The sequence below is a fragment of the Propithecus coquereli genome, unplaced genomic scaffold, assembly GCF_000956105.1.
Source record: "Propithecus coquereli isolate 6110/MARCELLA unplaced genomic scaffold, Pcoq_1.0 Scaffold5, whole genome shotgun sequence".
Classification (NCBI taxonomy): domain Eukaryota; kingdom Metazoa; phylum Chordata; class Mammalia; order Primates; family Indriidae; genus Propithecus; species Propithecus coquereli.
The window spans coordinates 14,828,730-14,849,071 of NW_012150840.1; the positions used below are offsets into that span (position 1 = coordinate 14,828,730).

The 20,342-nt window shown below is 37.8% G+C and overlaps 1 protein-coding gene across 1 annotated transcript in view; it reads left to right on the forward strand.

Annotated features, from left to right (window-relative positions):
* The window catches only part of YLPM1 (YLP motif containing 1), a 65,755-nt gene that overhangs the window by 13,715 nt on the left and 31,698 nt on the right, over window positions 1–20,342 (forward strand). Inside the window, exons 2-5 of the mRNA XM_012656222.1 lie at window positions 829–1,065; window positions 2,023–2,202; window positions 2,909–3,903; window positions 16,931–19,048. Of these exons, the coding sequence (XP_012511676.1) occupies window positions 829–1,065; window positions 2,023–2,202; window positions 2,909–3,903; window positions 16,931–19,048 (3,530 nt within the window). The remainder of the gene's footprint in view (window positions 1–828; window positions 1,066–2,022; window positions 2,203–2,908; window positions 3,904–16,930; window positions 19,049–20,342) is intronic.

Below are 20,342 nucleotides of genomic sequence, written 5' to 3' on the forward strand. Positions count from 1 at the left end.
GAGTCTCACTCTGTTGCCCTGGCTAGAGTGAGTGCCATGGCGTCAGCCTAGCTCACAGCAACCTCAAACTCCTGGGCTCAAGTGATCCTACTGCCCCAGCTTCCCGAGTAGCTGGAACTACAGACATGCGCCACCACGCCCGGCTAATTTTTTTTTTCTATATATTTTTAATTGGCCGATTAATTTCTTTCTAATTTTAGTAGAGGTGGGGTCTTGCTCTTGCCCAGGCTGGTCTCGAACTCCTGAGCTCAAACAATCCGCCTGCCTCGGCCTCCCAGAGAGCTAGGATTACAGGCGTGAGCCACCGTGCGTGGCCTGTAATTTTTTTAAAAATGGAAGCACAAAATAAGCTTCCAGAAAATTAAATTATAGTATAATTTGGAAGATAAAAGCTGAGACTTTTAAGATAAACAGAAAGCATTTTAAAACAAAGTATATTCTCTGTTCGTGTATATATCTAAATGCTGATAGACTAATGCCACAACAGGTGCTTAAAGAGGGAGGAGCACTGGAGGAGAAAAAAGGCAGAGAGAAGAGGTAGGACTATTTGGTTATATTCATTAATTATAAGATCCCTGTGGATAAATCTGATGAACAAGCTGGAGGAGGTTAAAAATAAATAGCTGTGAATACTGAAGGGATTTACTGAGTAGAGAAGTATGTTGAATTAACATTTATGGTTTAACTTACTTGCCTTTCTCAGCCCAGCTTTACTTTTTCTTAGATAGAGTCACATGAGCACAGATACAAATGTAGCTCCCTGTCAACACCAAGTTGCAGAGATACATGATTGTCAATTAAAATTCTTAAAAATTGTTTCTGTTGTAGGAACAGCAGCAGTATTGGTATCGACAGCACTTGCTTAGTTTGCAGCAGAGGACAAAAGTGCATTTGCCAGGACACAAAAAGGGTCCTGTCGTAGCAAAGGATGCTCCAGAGCCAGTAAAAGAAGAAGTTACGGTACCTGCCACCAGTCAAATTTCAGAGCCCCCTTCATCTGAGGAGCCCCCATTACCACCTCCGAATGAGGACGTGCCACCTCCTCTCCCACCTGAGGAACCCCAGGTAACCATATAATTGATTATTTGGTGTTTATTAAATGGTTCAGTTTTTTTTCTGATTCACTTATGTACACTTTTGTCATAAATGGATACATATTTTCATGTTTTTTAAGTATCTGTAAAATTGTATTTGTGAAATAATCAGGTGTCTGCTGTATCAGGTTTAAAAAAGGAATTTTTTTTCCTGGTTTAAGTGAGAGTGAAGAACTAGATACTCTTCTGAATTGAGTATCTCCGAACACTAAAGGGAGATGCCAGCATGTGTTCATAATGACAGCACAGGGCAATAGTTAAGAGCTTCAGCTTTTAGAGTCAAGCTGCCCATGCTGTAGTTCATGCATTGCCACTTGCTTGTGGTGACCCTGGGCAAGTTAGTTAACCATTCTATGCTTCAATTTCCTCTTCTGCAAAATGGGCTTATTCAATAGTAGCTATCATATATAGAGAGCTGTTGAAGCATTAAATGTGATAACCCTTGTCACTCAGCATAGTGACTGGTACATGGGAAGTTCTCACATTGGTCCAAAAGTCGTTGTTCTACCGAGAGCCTTATGTGAATATTGAACCATAATGATTACATTGTAGTCCACTGGTGAAAAGTGACAAAAAAAAAAACAAAGGAATTTTTCAGAGTGAAAAGGACAATAATTATAATTTCACTTTCTGCTGGGGAAATGGTTGTCTTCCTTAAGAACAGTGAGATTATTAGTCCAGTGAAGACTATGGAATTTATAAACTCATTTGTAGTAGTATCTGTGGTAACAGTATAGGTAGAGCTATGTTGTTTTTTTAAAGACAGAACAGCTTTTCTCAGTCTAAAAACAACTAAAAATACCAAGTGTTGGCAATTAGATGTTTCTGAGTTGTAGGGATTCAAGACTTTACAATTTATTTAATATAAAATATTAATTTGGTTGCCATTTTATGACTTACATAAAAATGTATCTTGTTTTATCTTTAGTCTGAGGACCCAGAAGAAGATGCCAGGTTAAAACAGTTGCAGGCTGCAGCAGCACACTGGCAGCAGCACCAGCAACATCGAGTTGGTTTCCAGTATCAGGGAATAATGCAGAAGCACACTCAGTTACAGCAGATCCTACAACAGTACCAGCAGATTATACAGCACCCACCACATATACAGGCGAGTGCTTCTATAGCTGACAAATAGGAAGTTGCCCAAGACATTTAAAGGATTTGTTATTCCTGAAAGATTTGAGTGTGAACAATTAGATGTTTCCCAGGGGGTGCCCAAGTAGTTACCTGTCACATTACCTGGGGTATAGTGGAGTCTCCTGATCATGTCAACCCAGGCTAGATGTTAGAGCACTATTGCTAAGGGATTTAAGAGCCTGGGATTTTTCCATGTAGTTATAAATTAACTTATATTTTTCCTACACACCACTACAGTAACAGATAAGCAAAAAGGCCAAAACAACCATCATAAAAAACCTAAGCAAATATACCATAAAAGATAAAGTAACTTGGATACTTGTCTTCTTTTAGGTATAATCTTGTGTTTATATATCTGTAATAATAAATCATTTTTCAAGTTCTTAAAATGATCCATAGTAATATTAAAAACTTGAAAAATACTTATTGCTGGAATAGGTATTTGCTTTAGTGATTGGTTGTTTTTTCCCCACTATGTAATAAGTGATATTAATAAGCCAAGGGAAGAAAGAAGGGCAGTCACTTAAAGAATTGGACAAGCTTATCCTTAGCTTCCCAACATCTTTAGTGTTTTGATTTCCTAAGGCTTCAAATGGCCTTGATTCATTAATATTTTAACCTGTGATTAATTCTCTTACGTGAACGTTTTAAAATAATTTTTATGCCTTTATTTGTAGACCATGTCTGTAGATATGCAGCTGCGGCATTATGAGATGCAGCAGCAACAGTTTCAACATCTTTACCAAGAATGGGAGCGAGAGTTTCAGCAGTGGGAGGAACAACTCCATTCCTATCCTCATAAAGATCAGCTTCAGGAATATGAGAAGCAGTGGAAAACATGGCAGGGACATATGAAAGCCACTCAGACTTATCTCCAGGAGAAAGTCAATTCATTTCAGAACATGAAGAACCAGTATATGGGGAACATGTCAATGCCACCTCCTTTTGTTCCATACTCTCAAATGCCTCCACCTCTACCAACAATGCCCCCTCCAGTGTTGCCTCCATCATTGCCACCACCAGTGATGCCCCCTGCCCTCCCTGCTACAGTGCCACCACCTGGCATGCCCCCACCTGTGATGCCACCTTCTCTACCAACCTCTGTGCCCCCACCAGGGATGCCTCCATCTCTTTCTTCAACAGGGCCACCACCAGTTCTTCCCCCGCCTTCCCTTTCTTCTGCAGGGCCACCTCCAGTTCTTCCCCCACCATCTCTCTCTTCAACAGCACCTCCGCCCGTCTTGCCCCTTCCACCGTTATCTTCAGCCACACCTCCTCCAGGAATACCTCCTCCTGGAGTTCCACAAGGGATACCTCCTCAGTTAACAGCAGCCCCAGTTCCACCAGCTTCCAGTTCTCAGAGCTCACAAGTCCCAGAGAAACCTAGACCAGCATTGCTTCCCACTCCTGTGTCTTTTGGTCCTGTCCCACCCTCAACTTACCATCCTCCATTGCAATCAGCTGTTGGTCCATCAGAACAAGTGACTTCTAAAACACCTCTGAGCAAGTCTACTCTGCCATACGGTTCATTCTCATCTGAGCAAGGACTTGGGGAATCTTCAGCTGCTCCATCTCAACCAATCACTACAGTCAAGGACATGCCAGTGAGGTCAGGTGGCCTGCTTCCAGATCCTCCTAGAAGCAGTTACTTGGAAGGTCCAAGAGGCCCAAGGTAAGTCTGCTATTCTTTTCTTTTTTTGGCTTGGCTATTTTGTTGAGTTAGGCTGCATAGGCGTTGGTGGTATAAATAACTTCATTTATACAATTTTATATTCTCTTTGTACTTTTGTATATTAATACATTCTTGGTTTACAATTAGTGATAATATTGCTCACTTATTAAACATGACATGATGTAATCTAGAAAAGGTAACATGCCCCTATTTCTTTGCTGTCACTACTTGTGTCCCATATGTAGAGATTACATACAGTCCAGAATGAATGCAGTGTTGTAAAGTAATGGTTATCATTTCTTATTGACTTTTCAGCTTCAAAAATGTTTTTAAAACTTATTTATCTTTTTGCTTTTTATTTATTTGACAAATAATTGAATTGACAACTACTGTTTGTTAGATTACATGCTAGTTGTTAGAGATAAAGATGAATAAGCCAATATTCTACTGAAATAATAAATTAGTGTGAGGGTAAATAGGACTTTTATCCATTTGCTCAGCAAATGTTTAACATCCTGCTCTGTACCCATAGCAGTGAGTGTAACAGGACAGAATCCCTGCCCCTAGGGAGCTTACATCCTTTGTATTTTAAAAGTGTTAAATTCACTTTTTCAAGTTTGTAAAAAATGTATTTTTCTCCCTTAGCTGACCTAAATTATAATTTTGCTATAGAAAAATATTTTTAATTGGATTTTTTTCCAGTTGGAAATTACAGAAATACATACTTCCTATGCAAAATGTAGACATTACAGAAAAGTGGAAGTCACCTAATTCCACCATCTGGAGATAATCATTTTAAAAATATATGTCATGAAAAAGGGATCATACTGAGTATATTGTAACTTGTTTTTTTTCACTAATCTATATATTGCTTAGGTTTCCATCTCAATATCAATGGATGTACATCGTCATTTTAAATTTAAACTTTATTTTAACATTTGAAAACATAATATATCTTTTATTTGTTCCCCGAATTTATAATTCTGAAAACAACGTGGCATAAAACTCCGTCCCAAATCAAAGAGAAATTTAGGAGCATGAATTCCTCTGTGTTCCAGGAAGCCTTGCTAGAGACTTTACATACATTACTATCTCATGGGAGTCTTCTCAGCAACCTGTGAACAAGGCTGGTTATTCTACATTTACCCTTTACAAACTGGAACTGAGAGGATAATGTAACTTGCGCAGTCAGGATTAGTAACTGAGAGAGTAGAATCCGAGTCCACACCTCTGTGCAGCTGAGTCTAGGGGGGTCCCCAAAGCAAAAGCACCAGTTAAGCATTGTGTTCAATGCCATGATTCAAATCCATGCTATCAGCGATTACAAATACATTCGTGGTCTTGATTTATTTGGTTTGTGGATCATCATCTTGATTTGAATTTGTACTTACCTCCTGGAACGAGCGTTGCCTTTTAGATCTGGTGACTAATTTGCTATCAGGGAAGAACATTCTTAACACCTCCTGAAAAATACATTTCCTGCTCCCTTGATTTCTGTCACATCAATGTTTTCTCTCTTTGCCTACCAAATCTTGGCTTTGTAAATTTAGGACCTATTTTAAGTTTTTTCTTACTTTAAAGGTACAGTTAATAATCACAGTGCTGCAGAGATCTTAGCAATTATCTAGTATAATATCACTTTAGAGCAACTCACATTTGTGTTGCATTTTAGTTTATCATGTTAGGTCTTGCACATCATCACCTTATTTATTCCTGTCAGTGATCTCATGAGGTAAATAGATAAGGAATGCAAGATTTGGAGAGGTTATAAATACATTGCCCCAGATGACATAGCTAGTAAATGGCAGAGATGGTATTAGAATCTAAGGCCCTCTGATTCGCCTTTACATCCATTGTACTTCCTGTGACAGTTGATGAACTCTGCTTCAACATTGGCACTTTATAAGGAACACTGCCACATAAGGTGTTGGCAGTTTTCTAGAAAGTTTATTTTTTATATTAAACCTAAATATGTTTCGGTAACTTCTACCTGGTGATTCTAGATCTGCCTCTGTGGGACAACACAGAATGAATTCTCCCATCTCTATTCTACAGTGTGTCACTACAGTTATCTAAAAACTACCCTGTATCTCCCCACCCTGACTTACCCACTCTGCTCGGCCAGTCACATAAACTGAAATTCTCTTTCTTCTCACATTAACATTGGTTCCAACCTCCTCCTCCTTTACTATTCACTGTCCTTTGGTTTGTTAGTCTCTTTCAGAATGAACACTTACTTCAGATGCAGAGGACATTAGGCCTATGACCAATTTCATTATAAATAATGTGCTTCCTTATACCATGTAGCTTAACAAATTGCTTATTTTTTGTCAGTGCTCTCACAGTGTTCACTTATGTTGAGTTTAATGTTAATTTAGCTTCCCAGGTCTTTTTCATATTAGCTATTATGAAGCCAAGTCTCTCTCATCCTGAATTTATGCAGTTGTTTTTTGTTTGTTTTGTTTCTTTTTCTAAGACTTTACATTTATCTTTACATTTTTGTCTAGTTAGGTTTGTGTGTCATTTTAGTTTGCTGAAGTCTTGGTGAATGTTGGTTATGTTTTAGGTGTGTGATCTCTCTCTCTCTGGCTTTTTCACCTGCAGTTTTGATAAAGATGGCTTTTTTGATCCTTGAATTGGATCCTGCTCACATTATCCACCTTATTTTGAAAATCTTTCCCCAAGCTAGCTTATGTCATTGCCATTTTTTTCACCCTTCTACTTCTTTTGCTCATCTAGCCCTTAAAGAGTACAGTTAAGCCAGGCATAGTTCTTTTTCTCCTGTGTAACTAGGTAAAAACCACATCAATGGGAAGCTGGTTAGTGAGTAAAAGAGACTGAAGTAAGAATAATCTACACTATTAAGAAACTGGTGAACTTCCTTTATTAGTTGAATTCAGATTTTGCTATAAACATGTAACTGATAATGATAAACCACCCTTTTTTTTTAAATAAACAAAGCTGGGTGGAGAATCAAGAATTGAGAACACAGCTAAACTAATTTACCACTGACATACTATTAAAATAAAGTACTGTAAATTGCTTTTAGTTTTTGCAAAATCTGGATGTAGGCTGCTTTCTAAAAGCAAGATTTCTAAAAAGTCAAGTGACAAAATTGCATCACGTGTAAATAGCATACTACATTGTTCAGCTGTTTGACATTGTGTGTTTTATGTATCATTGGATTCACCAAGTCTTCCAAAAGACTACTATGGCTCCGATGAACTGTCGTATCAGTGGATGTTTCCTAGAACCTTCATTTTTCAATAATAAAACCTATTGAAGGGTAATAGAAGTACACAATCTTAAGTGTGAATTTTCACACTTAGTGCTTAGTGAATTTTCACAAAATAAACACAACCCATGTTATCACTACTGAGGTCAAGAAATAGAAATTACTAGTGCCCAAGAAATCCCCCTTATCTCCTCTTAGTCATTTTCTCCCACCCCAAAGATAACCACTATACTGAGCCATAGATTAGTTTTGCCTATTTTTGCACTTTGTATTAATGGAATCATACTGTATGTACTCTTTTGAGTCTGGCATCTTTTTTTTTTTTTTTTTTTTTTTTTGAGACAGAGTCTCACTGTGTTGCCTGGGCTAGAGTGCCGTGGCATCAGCCTAGCTCACAGCAACCTCAAACTCCTGGGCTCAAGCGATCCTCCTGCCTCAGCCTCCCAAGTAGCTGGGACTACAGGCATGCGCCACCACGCCCGGCTAATTTCTCTATATATTTTTAGTTGTCCAATTAATTTCTTTCTATTTTTAGTAGAGACGGGGTCTCGCTCTTGCTCAGGCTGGTCTCGAACTCCTGAGCTCAAACAATCCACCCGCCTCAGCCTCCCACAGAGCTAGGATTACAGGCGTGAGCCACCGCGCTCGGCCTGAGTCTGGCATCTTTCACTTGACATTGTATTACTTGAAATTCATCCATGTTGTATATAGCAGTAGTTTGTTTATTCTCATTCCTATACAATATTCCATTGTATGAATATGCCATCATCTGTTTATCCATTTTAATATTGATGGTCATTGAAGTTTTTGGTTATTATGAAAAATGCTGCTATGTGTCTTTTTGTGCTGTGTGTATCTCTTTAGATGCATGTGTGTTTGTGTGTATTTTTTGTTTGGATACATGCTGAAGATTGTAGTTGCTTGATTCTAGGTATGTACATGTTCTGCATTGATAGATACTGTTGAACAGTTTTCCAAAGTGGTTGGTTCACTTTTCACTCTCACCAGCAGTGTTTCAGTGTTCTAGTTTTTTTGCATCCTCATCAACACTTGGTATTGTTAAACTTTGAAATGTTAGCAGTCTTAGTGGATGTTTAGTGGTACCATGATAATGATTTTAATTTACATTTCCCTGATAATTGAGGTTGTACTCCTTTCCATTTGATTGTTATTCAGTAGGATTTCCTCTTTTATGAAATGCTGATTCAAGTTTTTTTTCCCCATTTTTCTATTGGATTTTATTTCTTATTGGTATGCAGGAGTTCTTTGTATATTCTAGATGTCAGTTCTTCATCCATTATATGAGTTGCAAATTTCTCGCTCCGTAGCACTTTTTACTTTCTTAACCCCCTTATACCAGAAAATTAGAAGTAAGAATAAAGGGATAATGAAAAACAACTTATTAGAAATTTCAATAAGAATTTTAAAAGAATAAAACTTAGCATCGGAGTAAATTTTGGCACACAAACATCATAAGAGATGAAATAATTCTGTCACATATCCTTTTAGCAAATCGGGATGGTCCAGGTTTTTGCCACAAAATATGTGATTAAAGTCTTTCCTGTTTAATGATAATAAGTGAATGACAATTCCACATTTCCTTCCTATCCTTAGAAATACATTGTTTGCTCATCGAATCTTGAGTTTGAGAATATTCATCTAGGACATTGTCACCTGAGGACTCATAGAGATTTCACTTATATGATCAATTTGACGTCATTTTTAGAGCCTAGTATGCTGCTGTCTCTTTGCACTTTTAAATTTTGAAACAACTTTCTGTGTCAGTTCTCTTTATCATTATAGTCAGAAAATGAAAAATTCTGAATTTTCAGTTGTGCTCAATGAAGCCTAAAAGCAGGCTCTAATATTTTGGGCAATGCAAGGGTGATGGCAACTTATTTTACCTTTGCTTCATCCTCTTAGGCAATTCCATCATTCTCTCATTGTCTTCTTACTTTAATCTTTTTAAGCATAGTTGAGGATAATTGATATGTAATGATGAATACTAACGAATTCTAGGATAAGGAATTATAAAATGTTTTAAGATAGAGGAAAATTACTAAGATCCCATAATGTATCTTTATAAAAGATTTATAAAAGGATCCAGTGGATCCATATGGTATTAATAATTGCAAGGTAATATAAGTTTTGTTCTGTTTTTTAAAAAGTAAATTTTCTCTTTGTTCTTGAGTAGGCCTGTAAGAAAAAAATGTCATGATGTATCAATCTTTACAAATAGTTAGAATTGTTTAAAATAAATTCAAAAATTGTAATTGGATCCAGTGAATCCCGATGAACCCTACGGCTTAGAGGTATTTTTTGATTAATAGAAATTCTTGATTTTAATAGTCCAATTAATTAGTCTTTTCCTGTATGGTTAGTGCTTTCTTATATCCTATTTAAGAAACCCCAAGGTTGTAAATATATTATTTTTTCTTGCATCTTTTATTGCTTTAACCTTTTATTTTTAAATCAATATTCCATATAGAATTGATTTTTGGGGGGGTGTTAATGTATAGTGTGAGAAAAGGTTCAAGGTTCTTTATTTTCCATAGGGTTATCCGGTTGACCCCAACACCATTTATTGGAAAGGTCATCCCTTTTTCAATAGGCTACTTTGCAGTGACTCCATCATAAATCCGGTGTCTAAATGTGTTTATTTATTTCTGAACTCTCTATTCCCTTGGTCTATTTGTCTGTCATTGCACCAGTGTTATGCTGTTTTAATTACTGTAGCTTTATAATGAATCTTGATATCTGTTAGTATAAGCCCTCCAGTTGTTTTCTTCTAGATCACGGGTTGGTAAGCTTTTTCTGTAAAGGGCCAGATGATAAATATTTTTAGGCTTTGTGGGCCACATTTGATCTCTGTCAAATATGTTTCTTTCTTCCTTTTTTTTTTTTAATAACGTTTAAAAATGTTTTCAAAGATCACTTTTAACTGTATTTGGCCCATAGGCCATAGTTTGTTCTAGATTGTATTGATTATTCTTGTTAGATTCAGCTTGTCAGTTTATAAAAACCTGCTGGAATTTTCGTGAGCATTGCATAGAATCGTTTGACCATTTTGAGGAAGAATTAAAATCTTTGTATTATCAAGGTTTCTGATCAGTTGCAATTACTTTTTGATTGGTTTTAGGATTAGAATTGTGGACCTCTTCTGTTAGGATTAGTAAGGGACTGTGAACACTAGTTTTTCTTTATGTTTCCATTTTCATGATTATTTCTGTTTATAGTGATTACTTATTTTTGGGAATTTTGATTTTAGGATGTTGGTTATATATATTAGAAAATAGGCTTTATTTCACATGAAAACTAAAAGGGAAGGAATTTCATTCCAAAATTTGGTATCTTGTAATTCCCATAATCTGCTGATTTTAGTACGTTTATGCAAGTAGTGTGATACAGATAACTCTTGTTTAAGGGTTATTTATATTTCTGCATACCTCTTAAGTTTTCATACCCATTTTGGAGTTTTATATCAAATTTTGAAATGTTTATACCAAGTTCTAAGGGGTTTTATTTTTTAGGGGGTTATGAAACACTTAATTGTACAAATAAAAATTTTCTAAATATTTAAACACTAAATATTTATTTTTCTTTTTACTTAATCAGTGTGAAATGAATACATTTTTATGTGATTTTATTTAGTAAATACATATTATGTTTTCACTGTATTTCAAATACATGTTTAAATATCAAAAAGTCATAGTATTTCATTGAATGGCTATAAAGGTAACTTATTTTTATACAAATTTTTAATATGAGTATCTCTTAATATACTTATTCCAAAGACCTAAAAGCTCTTTACTGAAAAGGGTTTTAATAGTCTGTCATTTTATAACATCTTTAAACTGAGAATTTGAAAGTGCAGTAGTGATAAATATTTGCCATTAATATGTAGTGTTGAAAGTGTATTTCAAATGGTGTCAACATTTTCTGGTCCCCAAATGAAAATGAAATCGTGGCCCTTGGCTGTTGGTCAGCAATTTGGTCTGAAAACAAAGCACCCTACCCTTTAATTGCCTTTATCAACTCTTTTGCCGTGTTCACTTATTATCTGCAGACTTTTTAGTGCCTTCTGCTTCCTTTATCCTTTCCTCTGGCCTTTACACATGCTATTTTCTTTGTCTAGAATTCCCTTCCTGCCATTTTTTGCTTTACTTATTCCTATTTTTCCTGCTCTGGTACAGCACTTCTTCAGTCATTATATATTGAGATCCTTCAATGAGCCAGACATTGGGATACTTTGGTTAGCAAGCCAAACATGTCCTATATTTATCAAATTTTGTTCTAATTGTTGATTTTCTTGTCTCACTCTTCCTATGGACTGTGAAATTCTTAAGGTTAAGGTATGACTCTTATTTCTAGCACTAGCACAGTACCTGACAATCAGTAGACATTCAGTAAATGTTGCTTATACCAAAATGTCAGTCATGGATAAAATTCTCAAGGCATTCATGATTTTGTTAGGAAGGCACCTTTGGAATTTGATTATAATCCTAGATAACATGTTGATAAGATTTTTCACTGAACTTTGTACATTGTGGAATATAGTTTTCTCTTATCACTTATATGAACTAATAATTGCTTCATTGAATACACAGCAAATGATTTTACTCAACTTGAATGATCCAAGGTATTATTATTCCAGGCACTTTGGATTAATAAATGTAACTGCAAGAAAAGGAACCAAACCATCACAAGCCTTAAAACAGCATACCTTTTTCTCTCTGTAAATATGTGATCTCCATCTTTAGCATTGTGATGTACCTTTTGACAAGTCCCTAATCATCTCCTTTCCTCTTTGCCCATGATAGTGATATGAAACCTTCTCCACTTTACATAGACCATCTACCCTAGTGCTGCTTTCTCAGTCTCAGCAAACATTTTTATTTACTTTATATCTTTAATTTAGTTTTCTGCCTCTCAGCGGAAATCAAGGCTACCTATCAGACCCAGTAAAACTCCTCACTTCCAGCTCTTATCTTTACTCATCATGCTCATCTTTCCTGTAGTCTTAGAAGAAGCCACTCCTTCTCCTCCTGAGGGCTGATCCTCTCTCTGAGCTTTAAAGAGATACATTTTACATTTTTATCAAAGTGGTTTAAAAAATTTGAGCAAAATGGCCATCCACTGTCCCATGCCACCCTGGATGTTTCCCAATGGTATCCTCTTTTAATTCTTTAGTTGTTTCTTTTGGTAGCTGTCTTCATAGCACTAAATAATGTGCTGCTCCTTTCATGACTTATACACTTATACATTTTAGATATTACATATTTACTTCGTGTTCTGATAAGTAAAGGTTTAATTCTTCTTCTACTCTCTTGTTCTGCAAATCTGCCATATGGCTGTTATCATAGCATTTCCTTTGACTAACCTCCTTGATTGGATTCACTGTTTATTGAATCTCATGGCTTCCTGTTAGGGTTTAGTGCTTCCTTTTCCCAGATTCCATGCTCAAATAACTTATTAAGGAAGGATGAGTGGAAGGTAAATTGTCTGAGTCCTCACATGCCTGAAAATATCTTTTATTTCAACCTTACACTTGATTCATAATTCGGATATAGAATTTGATGTTGGATATAATTATTCTTTAAAGTTTTAGGGCATTGATTTATTTTCTTCTATCACCTGTTGTAGCTGTTGTGTTGTTCTGATTCTTTCCTTGTTTTGGTGACCTCTCCTTGTCACTGCCAGAAACTTTTTTTTATCTCTGGTATTCTGAAATTTCAGTGTCTTTTGTTTGTTTAGTTTTATTAATTGTACTGAGTACTCAGTGTGATGGGCCCTTTCTTTCTGGAGATTGGCATCTCCTAACTCTGAGAAATTTCTTTGTGTTATTTCTTCATTTTTTCTCCTGTTTCCTATTTTTCTTTTTCTGGAATTACTCATTAGAAGGATTTTGGACCTGTTGGATTATCTTTGTCTCTTTATCTTTTCTTTCTTTCTTTTTTTTGTGCTTTCTGAGATATTTTAACTTCTAATTATTTTATTGCATTTTTTATTTTGAGAATTAGAAACTTTTCTTCTGATCTTTTTTATAAATAGCAGATTGTTCTTGATTTTTAGGTACAATGTCTTTAAGAATCTCTCTGAGGATACCAATTTGAGGGTTTTTTTTTTAAGTTCTCTCTTTTTTTGCATAATCTCTGTTTTCTTCAGTTCACATCCTAATTATCTATTTTTCATCTCTTTCTTTCACTTTGGAGGATATCCAGTGATCCTTGGCTCTCCATTTATATTTAAGAGTGGCAGACACCAACAAACTGATTGGGGCCTCTGTGTGTGTGAAGAGCTTGTCACCCGTCAGGTTTTGCTTTAGGTGATAGGGCAAGGAACTATCTCCTGTAGCTAGGTGACCCTCAAATACGAGAACTTGGAGACATTCAGCCTAGGGAAAAGCTGGTGGATGGTTCTAAATATAGATTTAATTTTCATATTTTTAGCCTCAAGTTATACTTCTGTCCTTCCCCAGTACCCATGGTATCTGAGAATCATGACCCTCTCTGGGATTCTGTGGGCAAGCCAGCCCCATTTTTATTTTATCTGCTTCTGCTACCAGCACTCTAAGCACTTCCTACTGCTCTGTAAATCACCACTCGTATTTGTTCTTTGTCTTTCAGAATTTAAAACAAGATTCTCATCTGCTGATGACCCCTCTCTCTGTTTATTGTGGGTTTATGTATTTTTATTATAAATTCCATGTCGTGGCTTTGTAAAGCATCAGCTTGGCTAGGCTGAACTACATTTCCCAGAATTTCTTTTCTTACATGTTTCTGATTACGGTGGGCCACAGGGAGATTTTTGCACCTAACATGAGACATTTATCCCTAGACAACCAAAAACACTATAATCCTTTCTCCAGAAGAGATATAAAGTCCCTTTTTTTTTTTGTCTTTGGGGTAATGTTAGTTCATTCTTCCCCTAGCTGATTCACACTCCCTTTTTGATATTCTGTAACTTAAATATTGAGATAAAAGGATTATTATTAACACATCTTTTGTTAGATAAGGAAGAAAACAAAACATTTGGTTCATACATTTCATGTATATATATATATATTCAAACACATATCAAATTAAAGAAGAAATAGTCATAACTATTACAGTTCTTATTTCTGCAGCAGTCATGTGAGCATAGGTGATATTTATAACTACCTTCTTCCACTACCCATTCACTATTCGTTTTGCTCTCAGCAGGTACCTCGGCTGGTCCTGGTTCCTTGCCTAGTGAGGTGACCCAGATCTTCATTTTGAAAAGGTCTGGGCTATTAGTGGTCCTACCTGAATTAGATTATTATAGTTTTCCATTGACTTTAATCACAGGACATGGAAATACTAAGAAGTGTTGTAGAGGATCCCTTGCATTTCAGACATACTCCTCCTTAACCCCACTGTGCAGTAGTAACCTAATTTCCCCTTGAAAGTCAGGATTAATCATCCCCAGCCAATACTTTAACCCCTTTCTTTGCCTCTTGATTCAGAACTTCAAAGTAAAAATGTAGTCTCAACTTCAGTTCAGTAGAATCATTCATTGCTGTGGGCCCTGGTAGAAGTACTCCTCCCTTTGAAATAAAGGCTTTTAGACTAGCAAAGCCTAAAGTTACAGGGATGGAAAGTAAATATTTTGCTAGAATTGCTTCATTGACTTCCCAAGCAAATGAAACAAAAACCCTGCTAGTTCCCATTAAAGGCAGAACGGTATCACCTTGGAATCATCCTAAATTCTTCCCTTTCCACTATCATTTCATTCCCACCTGTTAAAAAACCCTGTCAGTTCTACCTTATATTTCTCACTTTTGTCTTCTCCTCTACATCCTATTAGTCACTGACTTAGAATAGGCATCACTTTCACTTACCCAAATTGTAGAAATAATCTTTTAACCTTTCTCCTTCTATCCATCCACTAATTTTCTGCTAAAGCAATCTTTTAAAAAATCAAATCATATTTAGTGGCTCTAAGTGCTTATAAGGTAATTCTATATTCTTTAACTAGCTGATTTAATTCACCTATTGTAATACAGCTCCGAAGGCAAATGGCTTTAATAAGTTAGAAGTGTATTCTCTCTCAGGACTTCTGTGATGGCTTTACAGTCTCAAGACTCCAGGTTCCTTCTGATTTGTTACTTTGTCATCCCTTATTTACCTAGTCCAGGTATGTCAGAACTAGCATGAAAAAGGAAGTAGTGAAGAGGAGGATGTGCCCTTGCCTTTAAGGGGACAAACCAGAAGGATGTGAAAATCATTTTCACTCTTAGCCTGTTGGCCAGAACTTGGCTACAAGTTCTAGTTGCAAGAGGGGTTGGGAAAGAGAGGCTCTAGTCTGGGGAGCCTTGTCTAGCTAAAAATAGGGAGGCTCTAGTATTGTAGAAATGGAGGGAATGGGCCGGGCATGGTGGCTCATGCCTGTAATCCCAACACTTTGGGAGGCTGAGGTGGGAAGATTGCTTGAGAACAGGAGTTTGAGATCAGCCTGGGCAATTTAGCAAGACCCCGTCTTTATGGGGGGGAAAAAATTAGGTGGGCATAGTGGCATGCACCTGTGGTCCTAACCACTTGGGAGGCTGAGGCAGGAGGATTGCTTGAGGCCAGGAGTTCCAAGCTGCAGTGAGCTATGATCGTGCTATTGTACTCCAGTCTGGGCAACAGAACAAGACCGTCTCTGGGAAAAAAAAGAAAGAAAGAAAAGGGGGGAATGGGTATTAGAGGACCACCAGTAGTCTCTGCCACATGAGACATCTACAGTCTTTTAAAGACGACTGATAGTTGCCTATGTCTTTACCTTATTTCCTAGTGTGCTGCTTTTCTACTCTTCCCTCTTTGCCAGCTCTGCTGACTCTGTCTCCTCTTTGCTTCAGCCATGCTAAACTATTTGCACTTCCAAACATGCTACACTAGTATACGTTTCTCTGCCTTTTCTCCATATTGCTTCCTTAGCCTGAAATGCCCTTGCCATCTACTCCCCTCATCTCCAATTCCCTTTTTCAGCTTGAGCTCAGAGAATTTGTCTTTTAAGACTCAGTTTAAACATTTCTTATTCCATTGCCCTTATTGTATACAGGTAGACTCGAGTCATTGTACCTGTTGGCACTTATTTACACTTAGACTCTCTTTCCACTTGATTGTAAACTCTTTGAGGATAAAGATGACATTTTATTTGTTTATCTCTTGGATGTAGTGGTGTAGTGCTTGGCAGAAAGACAGGGGATGTGCGCTGAATATTTACTGATTGAGTGAGTTGGTGCATAGTAAAAACACCTCTGTTCAGACTTTAAAATGTCAGAACACATTCTTAAGATGCCATTGCTGTTTTTTTAAACTTTTGTCAATTAATCAAGATGTTAATGCTAGCTCCAACAATATTTATAATCATCCTGTATTTTCTCATTAATTGTTTCTTAGTTTTTAGTTATAATTTAATTCCAAAAGTACTCTAAGAGTTGGAATTTACTAATTTTTTTCTGTTTAAAATCAGTGGGCATTTCTGTCTACTAAATCACAATATTTATATTGTTTTTTAACAGTTCAGTATATCAGTGACTTGCTGCAGGAGATGTGTTGAAGCAAATTAGATAATACTGACATGGTTTCCAAAGCCTGTCCTAAGGCTTTCTGAATACTGCTACCTTAACATGCTGGTTCTAAGATATCGGTGACTCAAGATTTGTTTAATGACTGAAAAAGTCATTGTTATAAACAGTTTCTAAGGCAAGAATGCCTTAAATATTCTTACGTGGAGAATTTTTTTCTGCTTTACTGTCTTGAGTAATATCTTTTGTTTTACTTGTAGATTTGATGGTCCTCGAAGATTTGAGGATTTAGGGTCAAGGTGTGAAGGACCGAGACCCAAAGGGCCTCGTTTTGAAGGAAATCGCCCCGATGGGCCAAGACCCAGATATGAAGGTCACCCAGCAGAGGGCACTAAAAGCAAATGGGGAATGATTCCCCGGGGGCCAGCATCTCAATTTTATATTACCCCCAATACATCCCTAAGTCCTCGACAGAGTGGACCACAGTGGAAAGGCCCCAAACCAGCTTTTGGACAGCAACATCAGCAGCAACCTAAGTCACAAGCAGAACCTCTTTCAGGAAACAAAGAACCATTAGCAGACACCAGTAGTAACCAGCAGAAGAATTTTAAAATGCAATCAGCTGCATTTTCCATTGCTGCAGATGTAAAGGATGTCAAGGCGGCTCAATCAAATGAGAATCTAAGCGACTCTCAACAAGAGCCACCTAAAAGCGAAGTCTCGGAAGGGCCCATAGAGCCTTCTAATTGGGACCAGAATACTGAAAGTATGGAGACTCAAATCGACAAAGCCCAAGCTGTTACTCAGCCTGTACCCCTTGCAAATAAACCTGTACCTGCTCAATCTACTTTTCCTTCAAAAACAGGGGGGATGGAGGGAGGACCAGCAGTAGCCATATCATCATCATTAACTGCAGATAATGATTTTAAACCTATGGGTATTGGTCTGCCCCATTCAGAAAACAACCAAGATAAAGGGCTACCTCGGCCAGATAATAGAGATAATAGATTAGAAGGCAATCGAGGCAGCAGCTCATCTTATAGAGGTCCTGGGCAAAACAGAATGGAAGACACACGGGATAAAGGACTAGTAAACAGAGGTCGTGGCCAGACAATCAGTCGAGGCCCAGGGCTGGTCAAGCAAGAAGACTTTCGTGATAAGATGATAGGTAGAAGAGAAGACAGTCGAGAGAAGATGAGCAGAGGAGAAGGTAGCCGGGACAGAGGGTTGGTGAGGCCTGGAAGCAGTCAGGAGAAAGTGCCAGGTGGTCTGCAAGGCAGCCAGGACAGGGGTAGAGCTGGCAGCCGAGAAAGGGGACCTCTTCGGAGAGCTGGCAGTCAGGAGAGAGGACCTCCTCGAAGGGCGGGGAGTAGGGAGCGAGTACCACCCCGAAGAGCTGGGAGCAGGGAGAGGGGACCACCTCGAGGGCCTGGCAGTCGGGAAAGGGGACTGGGAAGATCAGATTTTGGTCGTGATAGGGGTCCATTCAGACCAGAACCAGGAGATGGTGGGGAAAAAATGTATCCATATCACCGAGATGAACCTCCTAGGACTCCATGGAATCATGGAGAAGAGAGAGGGCATGAAGAGTTCCCATTAGATGGTAGAAGTGCTCCAATGGAACGAGAAAGACTTGATGATTGGGATAGAGAGAGATACTGGAGAGAGTGTGAACGTGACTATCAAGATGATACACTAGATCCATATAACAGAGAGGACAGGTTCTCAGCACCACCACGGTCTCATGATGGAGATAGGCGAGGCCCTTGGTGGGATGATTGGGACAGAGATCAGGATATGGATGAGGACTACAATAGGGAAATGGACAGGGATTTGGACTGGGATGTGGATCGGATTGGAAGACCCATGGATATGTATGATAGAATTTTGGATAATGAGTGGGACACAGATTATGGGAGACCACTGGATGAACAAGAATCACAATTTCATGAACAGGATATTCCATCTCTTCCACCTTTACCACCCCTCCCACCTCTTCCACCTCTGGATAGATATCGGGATGATAGATGGAGAGAAGAAAGAAATCGAGACCATGGGTATGATCGAGATTTCCGTGATAGGGGTGAGTTGAGGATTCGAGAGTATCCAGAAAGAGGAGATACGTGGCGGGAAAAGCGAGATTATGTTCCTGACAGAATGGACTGGGAAAGAGAACGGTTGTCAGACAGATGGTACCCATCTGATGTGGATAGACATTCCCCTATGGCGGAACATATGCCCTCCTCACATCATTCTTCTGAAATGATGGGGTCCGATGCAAACTTAGACTCTGACCAAGGCCTTGGAGGGGTAATGGTTCTCAGTCAGAGGCAGCACGAAATCATTTTGAAAGCTGCACAAGAACTGAAAATGCTTCGGTAAGTTGACTCCTTAAGATCATTTCTTTTAGTCAAAACTACGTTCAGACTGCTCTTTTTAAAGTGATATTGGAATGGAATTATTTTACTTCAAGTTCTTATCACATACTTTTAATTTATATTTTTGGTCATTCAGTGGTGTTCTTGGGTTAGGATGGGTATTCAGGAACTGTGTTAATTATAAACTTATGCCCTGAGATGTGAAAACTGATTGCTGTTCTTGGCCTGTGTACATGCGTTGCTGGCATGCCATGCCTGTGCATGTTTCAAGTGTCAAATTTCAACTTTTCAGTGCTCTGGATTTCATAGGGCTCATATGTAACCTCTGTTTTTTTCCCATTAGGCAGTTTGTTCTTTGATATTAGATCTGATAAACTTCATATTCACTAATCTTTGATATAACTTTGGAAAGTGCTGTATTTTTCTTTGTCGAAGCTAAGAATGGTTTACCTGGGAGTACCCTCATATGTTGTCTAACTGTTGATACTTTTCTTTTTGGGATGTTTTATCTTTCATTTTAACTAGAAGCAGATATTTCTAATTGAGGATGCTACTTGTTTTTACATAATCAAATATTTTCTTTGTGAGATAGAGAATAGAATTTGGATTTCTTGACTTACAATTAACTATTTATAGGTATCTACATAATGTTTCCATGTAGCAGCAATAATAACAAAAGCCGACATTTATTTATTGCACGTTTACTCTGAGCCAGGAATTGTACTAAGTGCTTTGTGTATAATAACTCATTTAATCCTTAAACCAAGTCTATCCTGGGGTAGGAATTTAGGAGTCAGTGACTGATTGCAAGGTGTTTTTGTTTTTGTTTTTGTGTTTTTAAAGAAATGGGGTCTTGCTCTGTTGCCTAGGCTGGAGCACAGTGGTATGATCATAGCTCACTGCAGTCTGGAATTCCTAGCCTCAAGCAATCCCCTCCTGCCTTAGCCTTCAATAGCTGGGACTATAGGCACGTACCACTACACCTGGCTAATTTTTTTTTTTTTAATTTTTTCTAGAGACAGGATCTTGCTATGTTGCCCAAGCTGGTCTCAAAACTCCTGGCCTCAAGTGATCCTCCCACCTCAGCCACTTGAGTTGCTGGGATTATAGGCATGAGCCACTATACCCAGCTCCAGATTGCAAGTTTTTAAGTGATTTTTTGAGAAAAAAAATTAACAGGTTTTTTTTTGTTTTTTTTGTTTTGAGACAGAATCTCACTCTTTTGCCCTGGCTAGAGTGCTATGGTGTCAGCCAAGCTCACAGCAACCTCAAATTCCTGGGGTCAAGCAATCCT